The 23,606-nt window shown below is 44.0% G+C and overlaps 1 protein-coding gene across 1 annotated transcript; it reads left to right on the top strand.

Annotated features, from left to right (window-relative positions):
• The first annotated feature begins 4,393 nt into the window (after positions 1-4,393).
• cd34 (CD34 molecule) lies at positions 4,394-22,878 on the top strand. The gene is made up of 8 exons (XM_052057904.1): positions 4,394-4,580; positions 16,793-16,864; positions 17,215-17,465; positions 17,566-17,643; positions 18,884-18,992; positions 19,083-19,132; positions 19,467-19,631; positions 21,467-22,878. The coding sequence occupies exons 1-8, from the start codon at positions 4,523-4,525 to the stop codon at positions 21,653-21,655; spliced, it is 972 nt and encodes a 323-aa protein (XP_051913864.1). The 5' UTR covers positions 4,394-4,522; the 3' UTR covers positions 21,656-22,878.
• The last annotated feature ends 728 nt before the right edge of the window (positions 22,879-23,606 follow it).

The following is a 23,606-nucleotide window of genomic DNA, read 5'->3' as shown; positions in this document are numbered from 1 at the left end:
GGTTTTGGTTGGGAAACAAAAAGGTGCGACAGTGTTTTGTGCCATGAGTCATAGAGGTCTCACAATGATTGGCTGATCAGTTATGCAATTCATGGACAACTTTTAATCAAGCAATTGTTTAGAGCCATTGTTGAACTTAAAATTGTCCGAATCCTCTTCATTTTAGCCTTTCAACAAGAATTGTTCGGATTTCTACATTCCTTCATGAAAGCCGGCCGATTGTCTTTCATGTTTGTTCAAAATAAGACATTTGCAAGCATCTGCTTTTACTTTGGAAAACAATGACCGAATCAGTCCCTGAATCAGTGTAAAAAATGTTACTAAGTGCAATATCAGTCCCTTGTGTGATATTCATCAGTGACAGTCCAAGTTTTAAGTTTATATGTGAAATACATGGCAGCCCGGTGGTCGAGTGATTAGTGCGTCTGCCTCACAGTGCAGATAGGCATGGTTTGATTCCGGCCCCGGCCTGTGTGGAGTTTGCATTTTCTCCCCGTGCTTCCATGGGTTTTCTCTGGGTACTCTGGTTTCCTCCCACATTCCAAAGAAATGTGTGGCAGGTGAATGGGACACTCCAAATTGTCACTAGGTGTGAGTGTGAGTGTGGATGGTTGTTTTTCTATGTGTACCCTGCGATTGGCTGGCAACCAGTTCAGGGTTTACCCTGCCTGACGCCCAAAGACAGCTGGGATAGGCTCTAGCATGCCCCGCGTCCCTTGTGTGGATAAGCGGAGCATAAAATTGATGGATGGATGGATGGATGGATGGATGGATGGATGGAGAGCTAGCAATCAACAAAAGCTGAAGGCTCATTTTGACTGGGAAGTGATGAATAAGAAAACATAAGAAGATGGTTCATGTAATCAGTCCGCAACGTGAATAATTCAACAGCAGCTGTTTCCATCCACACACCTCCCTCAGATGCGGAGCAGGCCCACGGTTTGACACTGGAACAGGTTTGCCTCATTCTGATGGTTTCACGTCACAAGTGCGCACGGCCACAGCACCAGCCACAAGATCACTGAGGAATGTCAATACATTTCCATGTTTGCCTTCCAGGGGTTTGGGGTCATAGCGGGGGCTGTCTGCATCGATGTGTCATGCTGCAGGAGAAAAGCAGGAAACAGAAAAGGAACTGGATGCGGGAGTGGTGATCGATGGGAAAGTCAACAGGATGATGGGGGTGGGGAGGACCTCATGAAGAACGAGATCAAACTTCCTCGTCTCTCCTTCGGTAAAATGGTTACTGATAGCCATGCTGGGAAAACTCATTGCTCATAAAGGCTTGTCACCACATTACGGTGAATGAAATAGAGCATGATAATATCCCAACAGGAAGTTTTGTTGCCGTGACACTGTGACATAAGGCATCACTGATAGGAAAATGCTCAAAATGGCAATCCTCACACACACAGGAAAAAAACTTCCTGTTACATAAATACGTTTTGACAAGTTCTAAAATTGTGGAAGATTAGTTGAGAACTGCAACGTTTCTCCATCTTCACTTCTCTTTTTTAAATTGCTCTTTGACGAAAAATCCAGACCATATGATTGAAGTTGTGACAGGCAGCAAGGGCCGGGGGCTTAAGAATGTGGTCTGTGGCCCAAAGCCACCGGGCATGGTGACCCTGGGATGTGGAAGGAGGGTGGGATGAATAAGATGACCCCACCCAAATTGCTCCTTGTGAGTGAATGCAAGTCAAACTTGACATTCTGAACTCTTTCATTCCACAAGACGCACTTGTACGTCTTTTTAAAATTAGGCCCCGCCTACCAAGGATTTACTTGTACGTCTTTTGCGTCATAGAGAGGAGGAGGGTCTGATGCAACCTGTGAGTGAGAACAAGCCGTTTGATTTGTAAATTATGAAAAAAGCGACCAGTAGCTGGCAGTGGTGCCTCACGTGCTTGAAATGCATGCTTTTACAAAAAGCTTTTTTTCTCCGTTTTTTTCCCCAGGAATCGCCATTTTCATGAAATGTAGCCATTTTGTAATGCCGACTGCTGAAGAATGGAAAAAGATAGAAACACGTTTTTTTTTCTGCTGAAAGAAGAGAGTCCAAACTTTATTTTGGTAGGCTCGTGTTTATATCGCATTAGAACCAAATATTCTTTAGGCCTTGCAAGATCAGTCAAAATCCAGTAAAACGCTGGCATTGAGGGGGTTGCTCCAGTGAAAATGGCTGGGATTGAATGCCTTAACCTACTTTGAGGATGTCACTTATCCATATTGTTTTTCATTTAAATCACAGTGGTTAATGGTGTGCCAATAGTTGTATTTAATAAGGACAGATATTGTATTTATGCGGTCATGCTGTAATGTAACAAGTGTTATCAGGTTACAGGGTGCACGAAGGGGTTAACTAAACCTGCAGTAAGTTGTTTTTGCATTGGTACCTAAGAGAAGAGACCACGTTCACTAAGAAACCCTGAACAAAATTGCCTTTGTATACTATCACTGTTCTCAGCAAAGTATATCGGTGAAGTGTTATAACCGCATTAACAAGTCATGTTACATTAAAGTTTTCGTAAAACCTTTTCAAACCACACATTATGCATTTAATCAGGGTTTGGTTTCCAGACTCCAGTTTGATGTGACTCATATGGTTACTTTGTTAGACTCTAGGCAGTCCTTTAAAAAAAAAAAAGAAAGAAAGAAAGAAAGAAAGAAAGAAAGGAAAAAAAACAAGCTTGCAGTGCTTCCAGATGTGGTCTGCCAGAATATTGGGAACCAAACATCTGCGTGAACATGAATGGTGAAAACCCAGCACCCTATGCCTGCAGCACACCACACATGCACTTTTGTCACATTCTGTTGAGGTGGCGCAATCATGCAATACGCCTCATGTTTCATTTGTACGCATGCATGAACAAAGTGCATATGGTACATGTGTACTTGTACAGGACTTGTAACACTCACTGCATGACTCACCGTAGGGTGTTACTCATCCAACGACGGACACACGAATCGAAGGTAAGTGTTGTGTGTGACGGTATGAGCTTTTACAGGCCTCTTAGCCATGCACACTACACGGGGAGCATTTCCTGTTTACCAATAAGAAGCTATTGGAGCTCCTTTTTACTTCTCAGCGCTGAACTTTTTCTGATTGTATTTCAAGTTTCTTAAAGATGATGGATGCATCTACGCAAAAGGAATTTTGGGGTGTATCAAAGATTGCGGTCTTGTTGCACCGGGGGCCTCCAAGGCCATCATTGTGCAATGACGTTGTTGAGATTTTCATAGACCCCAAGCCCTTTTCTGCTGAGAATGCATACCTGTTACGTGAGCAAGCTCTGAATCTAGCCAGGCAATGCTAACGTGTTGCCACCCCAAAACGGCGTGTTTGGTACCAAAAGACTTGAAGCAATTTTGTAATGATGCATTGCGAGGTGAAGGGAAGCAGCCGGGAGATTAGGATGGAATAACTTGTATTTTATAAAACAAGTTAAAGGCACTGGAGGCAAAGTCACTTGAAAACAAAAGATTTCTGATGGTGACAAGTTCAAATTATAACGTATCCTGCACAAACCACACAGCAACTGGGGAAAACCAAACAAGGAATGAGCGAGAATGTACACTGACTAATTACAGAACAAGAACGAGATGAAAAAGACACCAGGGCAAGGAAGAAGTCGACGCAGCTGGCACTGGACGACCAAAGCTGACAAGAACAAGTTGAGAGAAAGGTATTAAAAAAAAAATCCCCTAAATTTTCTTCATCCAAAATGGGACTTATTGTTATCTTCAACATTCTACACCCAATGCTCATTTTAAAAAAAATGTATGGAACAAAAACCAAGAAATCATGTATGCCATAGATGTTCTGTAGCTTGTTGCTTCTTAACCCTTAAAAAAAAAAAGATGTTGATGATTTTGTTACTTCCTCATAAAATCTTACATGGCTACGCACTTTTCTATGTTGCCGATTTAGTAGTACCGTATGTCCAGTCCCTTTCGCTATGGACGGAAAATGCTGGTCTTTTGGTGTCTACAAGAACTAAAAAGAAGTCCGCAGATTAGAGAGCAGGGATGTGCAACTTAAACGATGGCGACGGCCACAATTTTATACTGTGAATACGTTGCTTGTGACCTGTAGACAATGATTGTCACCGTGGTTCGACAAATGGACCACTGGGGATGTTCCATTTCTAATAAAATGTTTTCGAGGCCTTGGTCAAACTGAATTCATGTCTGCTCACCACAGAGGAAGCTCAACTAGGACACACACACGATATCTCGCGGGCTCGCTGACTGCAGATGAGGAGCAGGACCAGCGACGGTTGAAGTGAGGGGAAACAGCCCAAGTGAATAGGGGTGTGGTCAGAGCACACACACACACACACACACCCACACACACACTCTGAAAGAGAGAGGGGGACATATAAAAGAGCGGCAGCACAAAGCAGACTTTATCCTGTTCGTCTGTCCCGCTTGCTCTGGCCTCACAGCAAACGCCCATCACCCTGCCCCTTCGCTCACTCAGCACACCACCTTCAGCGCACGCTCCCACCTCACTCTGACCATGCGGAGGATGAACGGCATCGCTCTCGTCCTGGTGCTCTGCACATCACTGCTGTGCAGTAAGTTACTGATTCGAACATCTTATTTTGAAATGTAGCTTTCTGTTTGTATTTGTATTCATTTCGCTTTCTTCCATCTCTCTTGTCATTCACCCATGTGGATTTTGGGTTGATGTTATCTTTATGTAGGTGTCTATGTTGCGCAGACGGAAATTCAATCAGAAATTCAATTGTTACATTTGTTCACAAGTCGGGGCAGCCAGTCATTTTGTGGTCCCGTCGCCTTGGGGACCAGTCTTCATTTGTAATAACTGGATGCTGGATTTTTCTTTTTCACTGAACCCCTAAACCAATCCGGTTTGGAACACAGTTACAGCACCTTCATTCTGACATTACTCATTCGAGTGTAAAGAGAATCCCCTCAGGGGTTCGTAATTTCTGTAAATTTCCCCAGTGTGGGACAAATAAAGGATATCGTATCTTATAAAGTAGGAAAGCTGGAAGTAGAAAGTTGTCCGAAATTGGTGGGTTATACCATGAGCTGAAGATGTTTGACAGAATGGTGGCCCCAAAGAGTCTTGCTCAGGGGCAGAAAGTTGCGCTGGAGAATAATTATGCTTTGTATCCTGTAGCGGCCCTGCGGGCGCGTGCATGCTTGTGGCACGCGTGTGTGAGGGGCCACATGCTAATTGCATAGTGACGACTGCATGGCTTTCATGCCACGGCCGCCACCAAATTTCGACTGGTGCTCAAGTCCAGGCTCAATGACTTCTGCAGTGTCAAATTTGGCGTGTCCTTGACCACCACCCTGGTGAGATGAAAATAGCTCAGGAATGACTTGAAAGAGAGAAAAGACCATGAGATGGTTGAACATACCGCTCGTTTGTAGAAAAATGAGGGGAACTATCTAAATCAGCAGCTTACCAGAGGGCAAATCAATTTACATGTAGATGGAAATCCAGTTACCGTCTGCGCTCTTCAACACGACATAGTCGATTATCCGAGTATGTTTGCTCCCTCCGAAATGAAAGTTACACATGCCTGTTTGCAATTTTATTTATTTATTTTTGGGGAGAGAGATTCTCATCGGCGTTCCAAAATTCACATGCTTGTTCGATGTCAATTACATCAACAAAAAAATTGCGCACCCAAGTCCATCATGCAAGCACTGTTGATAACTATGTGATATTTCTATAATTGACTTTTTCATCTCGTCCTCAAATTTTCAAATTGTCTGTTCATGTGTTCTTGTGCAGTGAAGCCGATTCCTTTCAGCCTCCGTTCTTCAGTGGGACTGTGATCACACAGACCTGAAACATTGCTGACACTTGGCTTGACTCGGCAGCCAAGTGTGAATATGTAGACTGGACAGCGTATGTAATATTAGTCCAAATTATGTCACTTGTACAGTCCAATGTCGTTAATACCGGACCTCGACGGACAAAACGAATCTGTACATTATAATGGTGGTTCATTCTAACCATTTCCCTAAAAATGGCCGCCAACTAGGTTGTATAATACAATATGGACACAGATGTAAAAACATGAACATGTAATGCAGTATAAAACTGACAATTACAAATATGTGTGAACGGTATGAAGAAAAAATGATTTTATAAGACATGAAACAAACAACTGTAGCATTCCTACTTTATCTCTGAAAACCTTCAGTCAGCAAAAGTTACCCGCCATAGGCAACTGCCAGTGCCACTGACAAAGCCAACTGTCATCAATTTAGGATGTGCCGCACCTCGAAGCTGTTGACGATCATCTTTCAATTTGTTGGCCTCCAACTCTGCCATGATTTTGTTGCCACTACGGATGATTATCGAAATCGTTGACTTTGCCAATTCGTCGTCTTGGCTGAGCTTCGTTTGGGTGACTCCCTCTCAGCCCTCTCAGACAGCAAGATTCGCTTCCGTTGACCAGACATATTTTCAGACCATACGCTCAGGATCGCGCTGTGCCTCCGGAAGTATAACAATGCATGAGTCGATCAGTAGCGTTACTAGGCAATGGAGGAGAATCCTGAACTGTACATTTTGTTCATAAGAAAGGGCGCGGTGGCAGTTAGCTTCCCACAATTTGTTATAACAAAGGCCTTTTCACTATTTTGTGGTGGTAAATCTGGTCATTATAATAAAGTTTACATTATAAAAGTATTCCTTGTAAGCAAAATCGGCAATTGGAAAATGAATTACACAAAATCGGCACTTTGAAATGTGAATCTTATAGGGGTGGAAACGTAAACGGGGTACATTGAAAAGAGCTTCGACTGTATCAACAAACGTGCTGATTGCAAAGTACGAAGGCCAGCTCAGTGTTTGAGGTCAGAGGCCAACATGAAGTGAAGTGACTTCTTCTCTCGTGCTCTTGGCGTGAAACTGCTACGGATCAGGAGGTTTAATTGAATCCACATTACATTTAGTAGCGGTGATGTCATCAGCTGCTCAAGGGCGAGGCAGCTGACCGGCCCATTTTGAACACCACTTTGTTGTATTCACACAAACAAGCTCGATAGCTTGCAGCTCTCAAATGGAATCAACCAAAATGTGCAATCATGAGACGAAGTTAGGCAGATGAAAGCCACTCTATTCACAATAACAAAGACTTCCGATTTGTGTTGTGGCACCACATCTTCTGCTGACAGATATCTTTAGACTGCTTCGGAACAAGAAGGACATAGCACAAACATGACTGCCAACAAGAGCAGGCGGATTACACAACTTTTGTTGTTCAGTACCGATGTGCGGCTTGGACCACCGCAAAGGAATGAAAGGCCGTTTTGAATCAACCTTGAATTTTTTTTTCAGGGGAAAACCCAAACTGTTCTAGGCTGTGGGGGCAGGGACCCTGTCTGCCCGCTGCTCATCGTCGTCAATGGCTCAAGGACAAAGGCAGCTGTGACAGTCAATGTTAAAATGAACCACGCCAAGATATTGGCTCAGGGTTGGGAGTTTCTAAAGTGTGCAGCGCATGTGATTTTTCAGCATACCCATGCCAGTGATCTGTATGGCCTTTGTGCCCTGAATGTGTATCATGTGGCCATGCAAAATGGTGTAAGCCATGGAGACTCAGATAACGCCAAACAGACTGAAATGAGTATTTATAGTGGACTCCAAAATGAAACTCTCACTTCCATTTTCATGTTCGGAGAGATGATGTTTTTGTAAAGCAAAAAATACGACCCTCTAAGTCAGTACTTTTTTCAGTAAATATAGAGTGCCTCGTGTTTATCATATAGATAGTATTTTATTTAAGGAAATGTACCCATGTGTCATGTTTTGATTCATTAATTCAAGTCGGTGCGCCGTTCAGCTGTTGACTAGCAAAATATTGCTTTTTTTTTCACCTACATAACAGACACTTCACTGGGTTTCTTTTCTTTTTACGCTTGAGGAGGATGTCTGGTTTAGTTTGAGGGGATGTGGTTAAAAAGCATCAGCATAATTCTCGTTGCAGATACTGTCAGCGCAATTACATCATAATGCAACTGTCAACTCAAGTGTGGAAAGTTTTGGGTCTCATTCCGTGAATTCCTAAAACATAAGCGCAGGCAGAATATTACCTTTGATTTTCTTGAGGCCATTGCTATTGACCAGCATTCTTTTGGCTCAAACGTTTTGATTGTTAACATCGCTTTCAGATGCTGAAGGGTGTGGGTCTGTTACATAAGCCTCGGCAGTCTTCGGTCAAGCCCAGGGTGTGGGTTCAATTGGACCCAAAGTTACAGCGTGATCGAGCAAAGTAATTAAAAGTGGAGCCTGTGTGCCGTCAACATCCCAATTATCCACAGCCGTCGCTTGCAGCGAGCTGAACGTGTTTCAAGTCAAAAGCAATAAACCAAATAGTGTCTGCCATCAGTGTCCACTCCGTTACCTCATCTGCCAGGTTTTGCGGGTGTGACAATTTCCCTGTGCACTATGGTCATGCGATGCCAGCAGAAAACATATTTACGATTAAAAAAAAAAAAAAACAAGACCTCTGTCACAGCCAGCTCAATGGTCATCCAGGAAAGGGGCCGAGTTGGAGAAGTAAATCATCGAGTAACAACATTTACCCAGTGAAACAGGCCTAATGAATAGCAGACTATGCGATGAAGGTTAAACTTTGCCGTTCCAATTACTGCTGTCCCGGCGCGCCTTATTGTTCTTTGTTTCCCAAGCACCCTGAATCACAGCCACATGATTTAAGTAGAGTAAAGAAAAATACAAAGCAAAACAACCTTCTCTTCTCGGGTTTCTCCTCAACTTTTAGAGGACAATTTGATGGGATAGCCACCGCAAGCAGCCACAGCTAATGAATAGCAAAACAAGAACTTGGAAGCGTGTCATTTCCACTTAAAATTGACTTTATCTTAAGGTGACACGCCACCTCTCATTGGTCGATCCGCGTGGGACAACCAGGCGGTTATCTTTTCAAAGCAAAGATGGCTCACCTCAGGGGAGAAAAGTTATTAATGAGAATAGCCAAGCACCTTTTACTGCTTCTATAATGATTGTTCTGTGAAAGCACATTTAGCACTTCCTAATTGCACATAAGTGCTTTCCCAAAGATGGCACAAGGTGCTTAGATTGGTTACCACCTTCTAAACGCTCACTGTATGACCTCCATATGTGCTTTAGAACGTTTTTCTTCTGTAGGGTTTTCTTTCCGTGTGTGAGCTCCAGGGTCACAATCAAATCCCAGCCTGATTGTTCAGCGTTCTGGGTCTGCGAGTCTTTTTACAACCTTCACCACCCCCACCAACTTCATTTCATGTAAGAGCAGCAGCTGGAATGGAGCAGTCCACATACATCCACCGCCTCTGACACAGTTGGCTTTCTTGTCCGCTTACAAAGTGGACAGAAACACTGGGTTTGAATATCACCAAATGGTTCAAAGAGTGAATAAGCTGTTGGGGGGGGGGGTGACAATGGTGACGATACTTTTATCCTTTTTGGGGGTGTGCTCCAACTTGGGATTTTACATCTCTGTGTTGCAGCTCCATAAAGAAAAGGGGCCATATTTTAGCAAAGCTGTATTGCTGTGATTACAGTCAAGTGTATCTGTAGGGGCGCTCTGAAATGGGAAAAAGAGAACCACTTCGACCACCTACCAGGAAAACTATACGGTGCATACAGTATTCCCTCTCACTGTGTGATATGTTTGCTTGTTCAGTTGGTAAGGCATCGGTTTGGCATACGGGAGACGGTGGTTCGAATCCCGCTTGGGGCAAAAAATGAGCACATAACACCATCCAGTGTGGGTCCTTGGGCAAGACCCTTCACGCTAACGCCTACCTCATACAATGATGAGAGACAAAAAAACGAATGACATGGCGGCTCAGACGTCGCCCGGCCAAACAAGGTCTGCGTCAGGTGCTGGGGAACCAGAGCACTTTGATGAAAAATGGGCGACTGGATATATATATATATATATATATATATATATATATATATATATATATATATATATATATATATATATATATATATATATATATATATAAAAAAAAATCCTCATCTCACCCCTCGGGTGGTGTCCGTCCCTCATTCAGCTCGGGTCCTCTACCAGAGGCCAGGAAGCTTGAGGGTTCTGCGCAGTATCCTTGCTGTTCCCAGCACTGCACATTTCTGGACTGAGATGTCCGATGTTGTTCCCGGGATCTGTTGCAACCACTCATCTAGTTTGGGGGTCACAGCCCCGAGTGCTCCGACCACCACAGGCACGACTGTCACCTTTACCTTCCAGGCTCTCTCCAGCTCCTCTCTGAGCCCTTGGTATTTCTCGAGTTTCTCATGTTCCTTCTTCCTGATGTTTCCATCACTTGGGACCGCTACATCCACTACAACGGCTTTCCTCTGCCCTTTATCTATGATCACGATATCTGGTTGGTTCGCCATTACCATCTTGTCAGTCTGGATCTGGAAGTCCCACAGGATCTTCGCTCTGTCATTCTCCACCACCTTCTGTGGTGTTTCCCATTTTGACCTTGGGGTTTCCAATCCATACTCCGCACAGATGTTTCGGTAGACTATGCCAGCCACCTGGTTATGGCGTTCCATGTAGGCTTTTCCTGCCAGCACCTTACACCCTGCAGTTATGTGTTGGATCGTCTCAGGTGCCTCTTTGCACAACCTACACCTTGGGTCTTGTCTGGTGTGGTATATCTGGGCCTCGATGGCTCTGGTTCTCAAGGCCTGCTCCTGAGCAGCCAGGATGAGTGCCTCTGTGCTGTCCTTCAGGCCAGCCCTCTCTAGCCACTGATAGGACTTCTTGAGATCAGCCACTTCAGTTATGGTCCGGTGGTACATCCCGTGTAGGGGCTTGTCCTCCCATGATGGTCCCTCTTCCAGCGCCTCATCTTCTGTTCCCCATTGTCTGAGACATTCTCTGAGTACGTCATCCGTTTGAGCCTTCTCCTTGATGTATTCATGGAGCTTGGATGTTTCATCCTGGACAGTGGCTCTCACACTCACTAGTCCCCGGCCTCCTTCCTTTCGGCTTGGGTACAGTCTCAGGGTGCTGGATTTGGGATGGAACCCTCCATGCATGGTTAGGAGCTTTCGGGTCTTAACGTCCGTGGTCTGAATCTCTTCCTTTGGCCACCTTATTATTCCTGCAGGGTATCTGATCACTGGCAGGGCATAGCTGTTTATTGCCCGGGTCTTATTCTTGCCATTGAGCTGGCTTCTTAGGACTTGCCTCACTCGCTGGAGGTATTTGGCCGTAGCCGCTTTCCTTGTTGCCAGTTCGAGGTTGCCATTGGCTTGTGGTATACCAAGGTACTTGTAGCTGTCCTCAATGTCTGCTATTGTTCCTTCAGGGAGTGAGACCCCTTCAGTGCGGACTAACCTTCCTCTCTTAGTCACCATCCGACTACATTTCTCAAGCCCGAATGACATCCCGATGTCGCTGCTGTAGATCCTGGTTGTGTGGATCAGGGAATCTATGTCCCTTTCGCTCTTAGCATACAGCTTTATGTCATCCATGTAGAGGAGGTGACTGATTGTAGCTCCATTTCTGAGGCGGTATCCATAGCCTGTCTTGGTGATTACTTGGCTTAGGGGGTTCAGTCCTATGCAGAACAGCAGTGGGGAGAGTGCATCACCTTGGTATATGCCACATTTGATGGACACTTGGGTAAGTGACTTGCCATTGGCTTCAAGTGTGGTTTTCCACATCCTCATCGAGTTCGCAACGAAGGCTCTTAGGGTCCTGTTCACCTTATACAACTCCAAGCATTCAGTGATCCATGTATGTGGCATCGAGTCATAGGTTTTCTTGTAATCAATCCAAGCTGTGCACAGGTTGGTACGTCGGGACCTGCAGTCTTGTGCGACTGTTCTGTCAACCAGGAGCTGATGTTTGGCTCCTCTGGTATCCCTACCAATGCCCTTCTGCGCTTCGTTCATGTATTGATCCATGTGTCCACTTATCTTAGCCGCAATGATGCCTGACATGAGCTTCCATGTTGTGGAGAGACAGGTTATTGGCCGATAGTTGGATGGGGCTGCACCCTTCGAGGGATCCTTCATGATCAGGATCGTTCGCCCTTCGGTTAGCCATTCTGGGTGAGTCCCATCCCTCAGCAGCTGGTTCATTTGTACTGCTAGGCGCTCATGGAGTGCTGTGAGTCTCTTTAGCCAGTAGGTGTGGACCATGTCCGGGCCTGGTGCTGTCCAGTTCTTCATATCTGAGACTCTTTCCTGTATGTCTGCCACTGTTATGGTAACTGGGTTCTGTTCAGGGAGGTTGCTGTGCTCCTCTCTCAGGGTCACCAGCCATTGTGCACTGCTGTTATGTGCAACCTCCTTCTCCCATATGCCTTTCCAGTACCTTTCAGTTTCCAGTCTTGGTGGGTCAGCTCTGTTGTTAGGACCCTGCCACTGAGCGTACACTTTCGCAGGTTGTGTTGCGAACAGCCTGTTTATTCGTCTGGCCTCATTCTCTTTCGTGTACCGCTTTAGGCGACTGGACAAGGCTTGGAGCCTTTGTTTGGCAGTTTCGAGTGCTTCAGGTATGGTCATCTGGATGTACCTCTCGGGTATCGGCCTTTTCATCACACCTCTCTGGGCCTCCGTCAATTGACTCACATCTTTCCGGGCCGCCTTGATCTTAGCCTCCAACCGTCTTTTCCATGGTGGGTAACGTATCTCATGGCTCCCATGGTTGCTCTTATAGCCCAGAGCCTCCAGGATCACTGATGCTGAAGCGTATATCAGCTCATTGGTTTCTGTGATCGTTACGGTAGGGATCGCCCTCAGTGCTGCATTCACACTTTCTATGAGACTTTCAGATGGTACTTCACATAGCCGTTGTAATCGGTTTCTAGGTTGCCCAGCTTTCATTCTCGCCATGATCTTAGCTTTCAGGTCAGTTGCTGCCTCGCTCAGCATTTCATTCATTGGGGCTGGCCACCCAATCTCATCATCTGCATTCATTGGGGCTTGCCTCCCAATCTCTTGTATGACCTCCTCCTCTGATCTGGCAGCCTGGGGCCCTTCACCATGGAACCTGCGTTGTACCTCATCAATCTCAAGTTGTGACAGCAGTTGCCGTTTGTGGATGTTGGAACACTGAGCTACTAGTTGTTTCGCGGTCAACCGTGACTGTGGGTTTCGAAGTAACCATTTAGCCCACATTCTCTGCATGTAACCCCTCTGACTAGGGTTGCTTGAGTAGTAGCATTCCAACAGAGCCATGTTATCGCATCTTGCCCATCTCCGCTTTGTTCCAGTAGCCCATTTTTCATCAAGGTGCTCTGGTTCCCCAGCACCTGACGCAGACCTTGTTTGGCCGGGCGACGTCTGAGCCGGCATGTCATTCGTTTTATTGTCTCTCATCATTGTATGAGGTAGGCATTAGCGTGAAGGATCTTGCCCAAGGACCCACACTGGATGGTGTTATGTGCTCATTTTTTTTTTTGCCCCAAGCGGGATTCGAACCACCGTCTCCCGTATGCCAAACGGATATATATATATATATATATATATATATATAGTCCAGTCAACACAAATATTTAGTGCTTCATGAAGCTTCACAAGTGAAATAAAATGTTCTCTTTCTAGACACAGCAACTTCCAGACAGCATTTCTAGGTTATAACCCTGTTATATGTTTGCTCAGCCACTTACTGTCTTGGAAAAATTCATGGACCGCAACCCTGATGCCCAATGAACATTTTTCGACACATGGGTAAGCGTTATCTGTTGTCCAGACCGTATTCCCCATCTGCAGGTCAACCCACGGTTGTGGGAGTGCTGTGACAGACACATCCTGTCCAAGGATGTGCATGGATACGTTCCAATACCTGTTGTTGTTAATTCCTTTCCTCAACTCCAAACTGACTTATATTTGGTTTAAAAACACTAGGGGTGCGGATTGTGTGGAAAAGTCAACTTTTACAACCCATGTGGGAACAAAAATAGTTGTCAATTCATTCGTGTATTCAAGGAACCTCTAGGGAAAGAAGTACCTGTACTGTCATTTTTTTTCTTTTCTTTTTCTGGCACCATGTTGTTGGGTTGTGTGATATTTCAGAGGAGCATAGTAATGCGGCCGCAACGACTACCCTCAAAACTGTGCTCGGGTAAATGTTGGTTTAGCTTTGAAAGCTTCAGTCATTTTCTTCTTCTCAGTATTCAAGCAGCATTTTATGACATTATTGCAGAGGTCAACTGTTGGTTATGCTAATTGCTTGGCTCTGGAGACTGCTTCTTGTCTTGGGAAAAACAATGCCTAAAACGTATTGAAAGGTTTTAATCTGGGAAAAAAAGTGTGTTAAATTTGTCATCTGTAATTTGAAGGAAACGTTTTGTGATGTAAACATTCCTCAACGCTTAAGACTCATTTTTTATGCTGGTAAGCTAACTTTTCACCAATAACATTAGAGAATCTTATCTTGCTTTACACCATTTCCACAAACCTTGTGAAGCATTGGGGAATAAACCAAAGTCAAGAAAAAAAAAACCCAAACATTTTGGTTGATGAGCATGGAATTTTTCTTCACTTATCATGGTTACTCCCGGAGGACAGTTGTTTGGCCTTGGCACTTATCTGGTCACTCTGAATGGACCATTCTCATAATTTCTTGGGGACTGTTGAGTTGCTTGGCAGACACGTCAAGCAGACAACCACTTGCAATGAGTAACAGATAATTGTGAGGAACTCAGGATTCTCATGTTGTGGTCAAACCTTGTCTTTCTGACTAAAGCTTAACCAACAATCATTTTGGATACTGGTGACTTCATTTGAGGGCCGAGTTCCCAAAAGTGCCAAAGATGAAGTGGTTGCAGCCTCTAAAATGGGATGAGTTCCGGGTTCTTTCTGATTTATCTTGAGAAACACTTTGAGCTTTGGCCTTATGGTCATTCAAAAGATCATTTTAAGATGTAGTCTTCACTTGTTTTGCTTTTTTGGGGGGGTTATTTGACACTTGAAGGAGCCAATATGAAATAGTTGACCCAAAGTGACTTTGATGATTATATATAATTGATTTCTGATTTAGTTGAGGAGGTATTTACAAGCAGATGTGGAAGGTCGTCTCAAGGGTCTTCTCTGGACATCTGGAAGCAAAACGGGTGTGGCACAAAAAAGAGAGCCAGGGCGTTGTCTCTGTATTGTCTGGGCGGAGGTCTAATACAAAATCCTTAAGGCTGCTGACGCTTTCCCCTTCTACATGAAGTCACAGGTTTCTCAACATTCCGACGAGCCAACTGATGCGAAAGTGAAGGCAGCTGCTTCACCTTTCCCTCCCCTACTCAAAACAGCTCCAATACCAACAGAGAGGAAGTCGGCTGCCTCTCTTGACAGAATATTCCGCTGGTGACCCCGAGTCTCTCACAGCATCCCTTTAATCAGGTGTGACAGGATTTGTTTTTGCCGGAATTGCCGCGAGGTCTCCCACCCTGGATCCATGCGCAAGGGTAGTAGAAATCGTAAGGACGACACTTGTTCCACATTAGATGATGAGTAGTAAGGCCTGGGCACCATTGTCTAAGACAAAAATATTCATGTTGACGTCCTGTTCAGTTTTCTTTTCGTTTATGTTTAGGGCTCAGAGGGGATTGAGCCTTTTCTGTTGCTGGTCCCTCTCTCTGGAATGACCTCCCACTGAACATTCGGCAAGCCTCCTCGCTGCCGATCTTTAAAGCCTTCCTCAAAACTCACTTGTATTCTTTGGCGTTCGACTCAGCATGACTTAGATTTGTTCTTGATTTTACTGCTTGGTGCTTTCTGCCGCCTTTATTACCGATTCGTCTTACTGTTTATTGTGTATGTTAAATCGCTCCATGTACAGCACTTTGTATGCAGCGATGGCTGTTTGAAAGTGCTCTATAAATACTGTTGACTTGACTTGACTTGACTTGATACAGAGAATATCATCCAAGTTGTCAAATGATTTAAAGCCACACCCCTTCCAATACAAAAGTTGCAGGACACCATTTTATTATGATAGGGGTCTTACCACTGCTATAACGTTTCTCAGACTCTTACTAGACAAAACTCCAAAACAAATCAGTTTTTAGCGTGACTCATCTAACACTTGAGTAACATCAAACATCTGTTCTGTTTTGGGAATGCAGCCTGAATTCAACACTAATAATGCTGTGAAGAAAATCTCGCAAGCAACAAGGTTGTCGAAGACTATTTCACAGTATTTCTTCAATCATATTTCTGAATTGTCTTTTCATATGAATCCAACTTTTAAGTGGTCATTTGGGACAAAAAAAGGATATTGAGGGGCTTGACAGTGCCAGAGCGACGTGTCTGTTTGAGGGCCCACACACACCAGCGTTGTTTAGTCCTGTTGCATTGAACCCCATCGCGTTTATCTCACTGCCACACACCATTTCAGTTAGTGTGAAAGCAGGAGTTAAACACTCGTAGATTACTATAGAAAATATACCATCACTCAAAAAGAACAAAAGAATATATACTGTACATATACACATACATATATAGTTATGTATTTATTTATATATTCATTTTGCATTCTCTGTCTTTTTTCAAACACTACCCAGATAAAGAAGAGATAGTCAGAGGCCGTGACCCTTTGGCAGTTTATTTGCACAGGTACACAGACAATTGGTCTCTATGTGTCTTCCAATTAGTTAGAGAACACTCAGGCCGACCTCTTGACTTTTGGTTTGCCAGGCCAAGCTGTTTAAACCATCACTCGCCAAACAATCCAGTGTTTACGGCGGCAGCATTGTCTCAAGACGGTGCCACTGGTGCCCAAGTTTGGTCGTCAAACAGAGCTTCAGAGCTGTTGTTCTTTCTCTGCAGACGGTGTGGTGGGCCAAGATGAAGCCGCAACGGATGCGCCTGCAAGTGATTCGGCCGCAGACAACAGTGACGGTAGGTTTCCCCGATGTGGCAATTGTGGAATCGGAATCAGTAACAAAGATGCAATGTGTCTATTTGAAACTAATTCCTGTCTGAGCATGTTTTTGTCAGCACTCTCTTGCTTCCAACCTACTACAAATTACATTCAATGAGCCAAAATGACAAATTCATTGAGTAAATAATGATCGCGACTACAAATACAAAGTACTGTAGATGATTCTTGTGTGAATGCTTGTTTCTATGTGCCTTAAGATAGCAACTGAGACTTTAATTAAGTGGTGGCACCAAAAATGAGAAGCAGTAGAAAATGGATGGAAAGACGCACTTGTCTGCACTAATTTGCTCTATCCATGTACTCTCAGTTAGTCCCGGTGTAATGGACTCAGCTGTCCAGCCACAGACCACCGTTGCTGCAGATTCAGGTGCCCCTCCAGTGGCTGAAGGAGACACTGGCGCACCTGCTGAAAATATGCCACCCCCAGAGAACAATTCTCCCAGCGCCGACAACCAGGAAGGCGGAGCCTCGGGCACCACAGCCGGCCCCAGTGCTCTTGGTGATGATGGCACATTCATCCTTGAGTCGTCAGATTTGTCTAACGTCAGTAAAACAAAGGTGAAGAATTTTCAAAAAAGATTCGCTGATGACTTTTGGGTGTGATGTTAAAGGCCTGTGCAACATACAAGATACCTCATGCCACTTCCTGTCTCCACAGCTCGTGGTGGAGTGTGTCGGCAAGGGGATGATCGATGAGAGTAAAGCTGTCGAGGCTGTGGTCGCTTATACTGACTGTGTGGGTAACTCACACTCACTCATCTTTTTCACAATATGACTTTGAGGCAAGAGTGACGAATCGGAATCGGTCGAGACTGGAGACTCAGTTCAATCTTTAGGTGTATTTTGGATTTTGCTAAACATTTTTTTTTCTTTTCATTTTTTTTTTTGACCAGATAGTTAACATAGGACACACTGTAAGGATGCCGTCGACAAACGCGTTTGACACAAGTGACTGCTTCGTCTCATATGACATATATGTTTTAAATGAATTGAAGTCATATCACACCAGTAAGTATTGAGCTTTTCAGGATGAATGGTAGTTTTCTCATGCCATATGGGGCTCAAGGTGCATAGACGTGAACGGTTGACCCCCTCTTGGGTTTAAACTGCAACATTCACAAGGCTAAAGGACCATCTGAAGAAGTCATCTGCTGTAGTCAACTTCAAGCTCAACATGGACTAAGCTGCCAAAGAATGGTTTGTTTACAAAGCACGCCATAAAAGAAGCGCAGATGAATTACTTTACTCTAGACATGATTGCTATCGATTCCTTCAACCATAAATCAGAGCCATAATGCATTGCAGCAACAGCTTGCGGAACTTGCTGAACTTCAAATTCCTCATCAAGCGTGAGTCCAGAAAGTCACACAAGGCCAAGTTGAGTGCAGGAGACATGTGATGCACCACATGTGACACAGCCAGACGCAGAAGAGGATGGCTTCCATGGGAGTGATTGTGGATCACAAATTCAGCTCTGCTGAGTTTTTTTTTTTCCTACCCGCCTCACAAAATCTGGATTGTGCAGCTGCGGGCTACGTCCCAATTAGCTGTGAGCCGGGGTTTGCGCACAAGCGTCCCCTGGGAACAAAGAGAGACGCCTGGATCGCATTATAGAAAATGAAGAGTGATCCCAAGTCTTCATTGTGCAATGAGGTGATATCATCGATCACAACTAGGCGGAGGAAAGTCAGCAAGTATTCCATACAGCTGCGGTCTACTTCTGTGACGCACACAAAAGCCTTCATGCTCTGAGAACATTCCGGAAATCACATTTGTCTTTTGGCCCCAAAACCCCACCCTGAGCAGCATATGCAAATCTTTTTAAGATATTTGCGCAAACTAGGGAGTGAATATCTGGGGGAAGGTGCAGTGAGTGAAACAACAGAATGGCGGTCCAAACAGTTGAGCAAAGACCGTCAGTCTTCAACCAATCTCCAAAGCAGAAATGAACTGTACTTTTATTTCTGCATTTTCAGATTGACACCAAACGGATCCTTCAAAACAGCGGTATCCAGTGTTACACTGAAAAGTGTTATATCAAAGTCTACCAGGAGGGAAATATCATCCGAATGGTCAGGAATAATGGTAGGAATGAGCCGAGACTGGACAACCGGCACTTTGGTCATTCTGGTGATCCTTCGTCATTTCTAAATTCTGTTTTCCTCCCACGCGCAGCCAAACCAGAAACTTTGGTTGAAGCCCTCAAGGGGGAATTGAAAGACAAGGTAGGAGAGCGCACAATACTTTTTGATAAAGAGTTGGAAAGTAACCTAGACTTCGCTATTGGTCCATGGCCTTGTAACGTTTAACCTTAATGGTTTTGGATGGCATGGTACCCGAGTAACTGAAACGGACCCATTTTTTGTTTCAGTCTTCCAAAATATATAGCGATGAGCTAAATTTGGTAACGCAGGAATTCCATTGATTGGTCAGTTTCTCGCAGTACTGTCTATAACGCTTGCAGTTGTCAACAGATTTTCCTTGCTGCTTGTGTTTCTCACTCAACCCGCCATAACTCTTTAAGCGTCTCATTGGCAGTATTCTCTTTTATGTTTGCAGTTGGGAGTGACCAAATGGAAGGCGCCACTGTCTTCATCATCCTCATCCTCATCGGGTCGCTCTGTATTTGTGGGCATTCTGGTCAGCGGTCTGCTGTTGGCTGCCGCCATTGTTGCCGGTTACTGCAAATGTCAACGCCGAACTGAGAGCAAGGGAGTCAAGCTGGTGAGTAGTTTGACATTTCCCCTCTGGACATATACCAGATTTGTTTTTAACCTCAGGAGAAAATCCCTTTTCTTATATTGCATGTATTATTCAGTCAGTTGGTGAGTGATGTGTCCAGGGTGCAATCAGATGATCAAGAAGCTCTGTCTAGAGGAAGTGTTTCCATGAAAATAATATTGTATACTCAACTTAGTAAAAAAAAAAAAAAGTTTGTTTTATTTTAACATCATGTACTTTTATTGCCACAATAATGGTCAAGTTTCACATGAATCTGTGTATCATTTGTTGGTGGCTCGTTATTTTGTCATCCATTGTTTTGATTATACAACAAATGAAGATTATTCCAGATTTCTCAGAATTCAATTTTAGGCTCAGATCAAGAACACCTAATTGAAAAACGGGCCGCAGATTTGACTATTTAATGGATTCAGTATAAATGGCCCGGGAGTTTCATAATTATCATGAGAGTTTGTTTTGTTCAAAATGTTTTGAGATTTTCATGAATGAGACACAGCCTGCATTCTGCAAGTTTGAGTTCATGCCCAGATGAAGGGACATGGGGAAAATGTCCTTGAAAGTGGCTAATAAGACACACAATAACGCAGCAGCCTCTAACTATGGCATCACTTGTATACTAAGTTGTTCGGCAAGGCAACTTTTTTCGATAGAAGGCATTTTATATAAAAGGTAACTCAATGTGCATCACACCTTTAAAAATACAACATTAAAAGGCATTTACAAACAGAACAGTTAAAGACATTTAAAAGCAAAGCAAAGAACCCCTTCCCCCCAAAAATATACAAAAAGGGCTGACTTCACTCACTCCAGTTGGCAGCTTATTCCATTTGCTTGCAGCATCACAGCTAAATGATTCTATGCCATGTTAGCTGTGTACTTTGGGCTCCACTACTGTCTGTAATTGACCCAAGTCCACAAACCTCAGAATCCTGCTGGGTTTACATTACATTAGCATTTCTTTAAGGTCATCAGGACCATTCAGCAAAGTATCGACCAGTAGCAGAATCAGCAGAAAAAATTAAAAATCACTTTAATTGTTGTATCGTAAGAACTCCACAAAAATATGAAACATTTTCACAACCATCCACAAATCAATTACATGTACTGTGAAACAATACGCAGACTTTTCAGTACAATGAAAACAATGCAGAATACTGCTTCTAAAGTTAGGTGCATCGTAACCTTCTCGTCTTGAATAAAGTTAGAAGTGTCTCACGATCTCTTGTTTTCCAAGCTAACTTCTAAAGTAGATCTGTGGCTTGAATTCCTGTTGAAATGTACTCTCACCACTCATAACACTATATAAGACACTTTACAAGAAAGAGAGAGAGGGAGAGAGAGAGACAGAGAGAGAGAGAGAGAGAGAGAAACATGAAGAAACGTATACTCAGTTGTACTCTGGACTATATGTATACAGTATATAGTTTAAAATATATATATGATACAAAGATGAAAACAAAGGACAGTTTTGCAATCGTTGTGCTTGTTTTTCATTAGTTTTGTTAATGTAAAATGGAGTTTCAGTTTTATAATTCCAATTTTTGTTCACTACAATAACCTTGATACACACCCACACACAACGACCTTTGCTTTTCAGTCAGTGCCATGTTTTATAGTGTTTACAGGTGTCAATAACTGCTTGCTTCCTCAATTAAAGAGACACTTATCATGAATACTGTTGCCAGAAATTTGACAGGAAAAAAAACAACAACATAGTTTTCGGACTTATTTTCTACATTTCAAAATGCGATTAGGTGAATTTTTGAATGCCTGAACAGCATTTTAATGTTTGTGACATGCTTGTGCTCCACTTGCAGGCAGAGGAGGCTTATCCAGTGGATCAGGAGAACCAGGGCAACACCCTGGTGTCCGTGGCTCCACTTAGCCCCCCGACAGAGACCCAAGACAAACCCAATGTGAACGGGGAAGCTCCCGAAGCTGACAAGACGGAGCCTCCTCCCACGAACGGCCACTCCGCCACCAAGACTGCAGACACCGAACTCTGAAACCCTCTTTGCCTCACACGCGCACCCACACACACACACACACACACACGCACACACACACACACACACACACACACACACACACACACACACACACATACACACACATACACACACACACACACACACACACACACACACACACACAGAACACACACACACACACACAGGCCTAGCGATACAACCCAATGTCAGATCCAACTATGAAATCATCAGGGAAACCAACATGGCTAAGGCCACCTATCTTCCCTTCTTTGGCTGGGTCCTCCAACAAGCACCAGGAGATCGAGTCGGATCATGACGAAGTGGGCGACGGTGGATGTTAACGATGACAATTCCTAACTTGTTGATGGCACTTGAGCTAGAGATGGGAGATGCAAGCTTTTGGGTGGGACCGAAATGAATTTTGCCGTGAGTCAGCCCCGAACGGGTCCCGTGACAGTCGACACCCATCAGCCGGCGCGTCATCAAGTTCGTCGCTCCACCTTCCGCGAGAACATATGACACATACGCGCTCGTGCCTCGGCCAATGACGAAGCTCGGTCCCCTTGAATTATTGAGCAGGTAGAGGTGTGAAAGTGTGCGGGTATGTGTGTCACCCTGATCCCCGCAGGCTTCGTCTGCTAAACCGTATGTATGCATGACTTCATGTGGTCTTTTCCCACTCTAATATAAATGTGTAGGTTTACTTCTGCTGAAGTTAGACCTCATTGTTTTCATCACCACAACAGTCACGTTGCCAACGTGCCTTCAGAGGTAGGCTGCAATTCACGAGAGGAACTGACTGTATAAACATTGAACTTGGCAAGGCTACTCATCAGTGTATGCGATGTTATATCAGTATTCTTATGAGCAGTGTGATGCAATTGTTGTCTTGTTTAGTTTTTTTAATGCTACTAGCTAAGTCTGTTATTTTGCTCCTACGTGCCAGTTTTCACTTGAAAGCTGTTGGACAACATGAACACTGTGGCACATTTAACAAAGCAAACAAAGTACATGTTGGTGCAAGTGTGTGATTTTTTTTTTCTCTTACATTTTACTTCCAAGAAACTCAACACAGAAGGAAAACTACTGTTATCAATGTTAAACTGGAACCCAATTGGACTCGAGTTAACTTTGTATTATGTGTTTACTCACATTCCACCCTGACTGTTTTGGTTCACAAGCAAACACTTTCAATTGGATTTGAGATCAAGAGTCAAATAAAAGTCAGACTTTTTGTATGATGTGGTTCTTCTTGTTTTATGTACAAAGCCGCTCTTTTAATTGACACTTTGTCTTCAATGGCGAGGGGTCAACTGAAGATTGTCTGTTGAGATTTGACGAAAACTGAAATATTCACTAATCCAGAGATGAACTTTCTCTTTATTTTTGTAGTGTTTCAACTCCTGCCAAATTAATTACTATAACACAATTATTCCAGCATTATTTTGATATTATGTTTCTATCAAATGCCCAAACAACAACAACAACAACAACAACAAGACTTTTGCCAAGGCGCACTGGCCACTAAGCGGTTCCTCACCACTGAGTCACAGACACCTCGTCGAGGTTCATCCTTAGATCAGCTCTCTAACATCTTCGGTATGTCAAGTCCCGAAGCCCAGAGGGTGACCAGCAGGCTTGTCTCAGTGATGACATCACTTCACACTGATGTTTGGGTGTGCCGGAGACAAACTCCACCAGCTGTGTTTTCTCCATGCACACACACGCGACAGACACGCACAATAAACTCACCCAGTCGTTTCCCTGCTTGTTGTCATACACACACTTGTCACTATTTTTCTGCCAGTCAGGTAGGCGTTTGAATTGTTGATGTCACGTCTCAAATGACTTTCGAGTCATCCAACTGCACCCCCTTAACGGCTCATGCGAGAGCGAGAACAATAAGCACGTTCACATGAATATATGCATCTCCAGTGTAGGGCAAATAAGAGGCCCCATGGGTCAA

The sequence above is a fragment of the Hippocampus zosterae genome, chromosome 2 (assembly GCF_025434085.1).
Source record: "Hippocampus zosterae strain Florida chromosome 2, ASM2543408v3, whole genome shotgun sequence".
In the NCBI taxonomy this organism is placed as follows: domain Eukaryota; kingdom Metazoa; phylum Chordata; class Actinopteri; order Syngnathiformes; family Syngnathidae; genus Hippocampus; species Hippocampus zosterae.
This window is presented reverse-complemented; position numbering and strand designations above follow the sequence as displayed.